This window comes from Vittaforma corneae, assembly GCF_000231115.1.
Source record: "Vittaforma corneae ATCC 50505 unplaced genomic scaffold supercont1.30, whole genome shotgun sequence".
Lineage (NCBI taxonomy): Eukaryota > Fungi > Microsporidia > Nosematidae > Vittaforma > Vittaforma corneae.
The window spans coordinates 1-1,744 of NW_006889863.1; the positions used below are offsets into that span (position 1 = coordinate 1).

Genomic DNA, 1,744 nt, shown 5'->3' on the forward strand with positions numbered 1-1,744 from the left:
CTTAGATGCATTCTGCTTTATCTGATCAAAAGCTCCTGCTCGGAACGTGTCTGCACATACAATCCCGACTCTAAATCCTTTCTTTTTGTAAAAATTTGCATACTTGCATATCGAAGTTGTTTTTCCACAACCTTGTAGTCCCACAAACACTACGACATTGCTTTTTTCCTTTTGCATTTCGTATGGCTTGCTGCCTGGATCAAGAAACCTCACAAGAGTTTCAAAAAATATTCTATGCACCACTTTTGCCTTGTTAGCATTGCTGTCTATTTTCTCTTTCTCAATCTGTTCCTTTATCTGCAAACGAAAGCGCGATACCAGCTCCGGATTGGCATTTGACCTAATCAGGGAAGTGCATACCTCCTCTTTGGAATAAAGTAATAGATTAATTAAAGTATAAACAGAGTAATCACATCAAATAGATTGAGACTAAATCATGTTATGTTTGTCTATTAACAATTGAGAGTAGTATTGATATACATGTTAGCTTGCCTCAGTGTTTCTGTTTCCAATCAAGTGTCAAGTTCATTGATGGATTTCTTGGAATTTGATGAAGCATACAAAGAGTTTCATTGATGAGCTGTAGTTTAATAGACTATCAACTTTAGAAAATGATGTATCACAGCACATAAAGACGGAGATTAGATTTACTTACAACCTCTTAGATAGTCTTTATTAACACTAAGTGTAAGAATTTTTTGTTTTTGTATTTTTATGATATTTTTAGACTTTAAAATTTTGTGAATTCGTTCCCCTCAAAATATGAATACTTTGGAAGAATACTTTATGGAAAAGTTAGATGATTTATATAATGTGTTTACTAGTGCTATAGATGCGGGTGCAATGAAAAAAGCACTGGTAGCATTACAAAGTGAGCCCATTGGTCGGTTAATGGTAAAAATGTACATGTTCTTCAGTAAAAACACAGGATTGTATCTTGGTGTTTTATGCACTGTGGTTCTACTGGCCTATTTTCTGGTCAATCATAAGAATTATTATCAGTACAATATCTTTCTTATTACAGGATACTGTCTTTTGTTCTTCAAAATTGTATTCTATGCATTCACATGCGGTGTAATATCAAGTCTCATTACTAAAGGTCAATCCACTGATAAGTCAATGCACTACAACATTTTATACCTGTATGGAATTGTGGGTTTGTTTGTTGAATTGCTGATGTTGGGACTTTTACAAGATCTGCTTCTTTTTGATAGAAAGCCAAGATCTACATTTTCGCTTAAGAATTTATTTATGTTCTTTTGTATTGTAGCTAATGTGGTGTTTTGTGGTTATTTCTTGTCGACTCCGAACATAATTAATACAGAAGAAAGGAATTTTGTTATTATATTCCTTATAATACAACTGTTCCTCTTCTATGTCTTGCCATTCATCGTTTACTTTTTAATCATGGTTAACAATTTTGTGGAGAATGTGCTTAGTAATTACGTATATCCAGCAATTGCCAGCCTTCTTTTTACATCTAAGCCTGGATCAAAACAAGAACAGAACACACGTAGTGGCTCTGTCTTAGAAAAAGAGAAAGACGTTTCAAATCTTATGTTTAATAAGTAAACTTTTGGTTTAATTAATTCACTTGACGTGTATCAAATTTGTAATAATACTGAAAAAGCTTAAACAAGCATATTCAATTGACATTGACTGCCATCGTCGCAATTTGACTTTCATTCGTGTATTTACTTTAGTCATTCTACCTCCTCATTCCTTTTCATAATCTTTACACTCC

The 1,744-nt window shown here is 33.3% G+C and overlaps 2 protein-coding genes across 2 annotated transcripts; one reads left to right on the forward strand and one right to left on the reverse strand.

Moving 5' to 3' along the window:
* Positions 1-303, reverse strand: VICG_02084 (uncharacterized protein; the record flags this gene model as incomplete). Its single annotated transcript, XM_007605467.1, has 1 exon — positions 1-303. A coding segment is annotated over one exon (303 nt), but the record flags the coding sequence as incomplete, so codon positions are not given.
* Positions 304-762: 459 nt separating this feature from the next.
* On the forward strand, positions 763-1,572 carry VICG_02085 (uncharacterized protein; the record flags this gene model as incomplete). Its single annotated transcript, XM_007605468.1, has 1 exon — positions 763-1,572. The coding sequence occupies one exon, from the start codon at positions 763-765 to the stop codon at positions 1,570-1,572; it is 810 nt and encodes a 269-aa protein (XP_007605530.1).
* Positions 1,573-1,744: the final 172 nt, after the last annotated feature.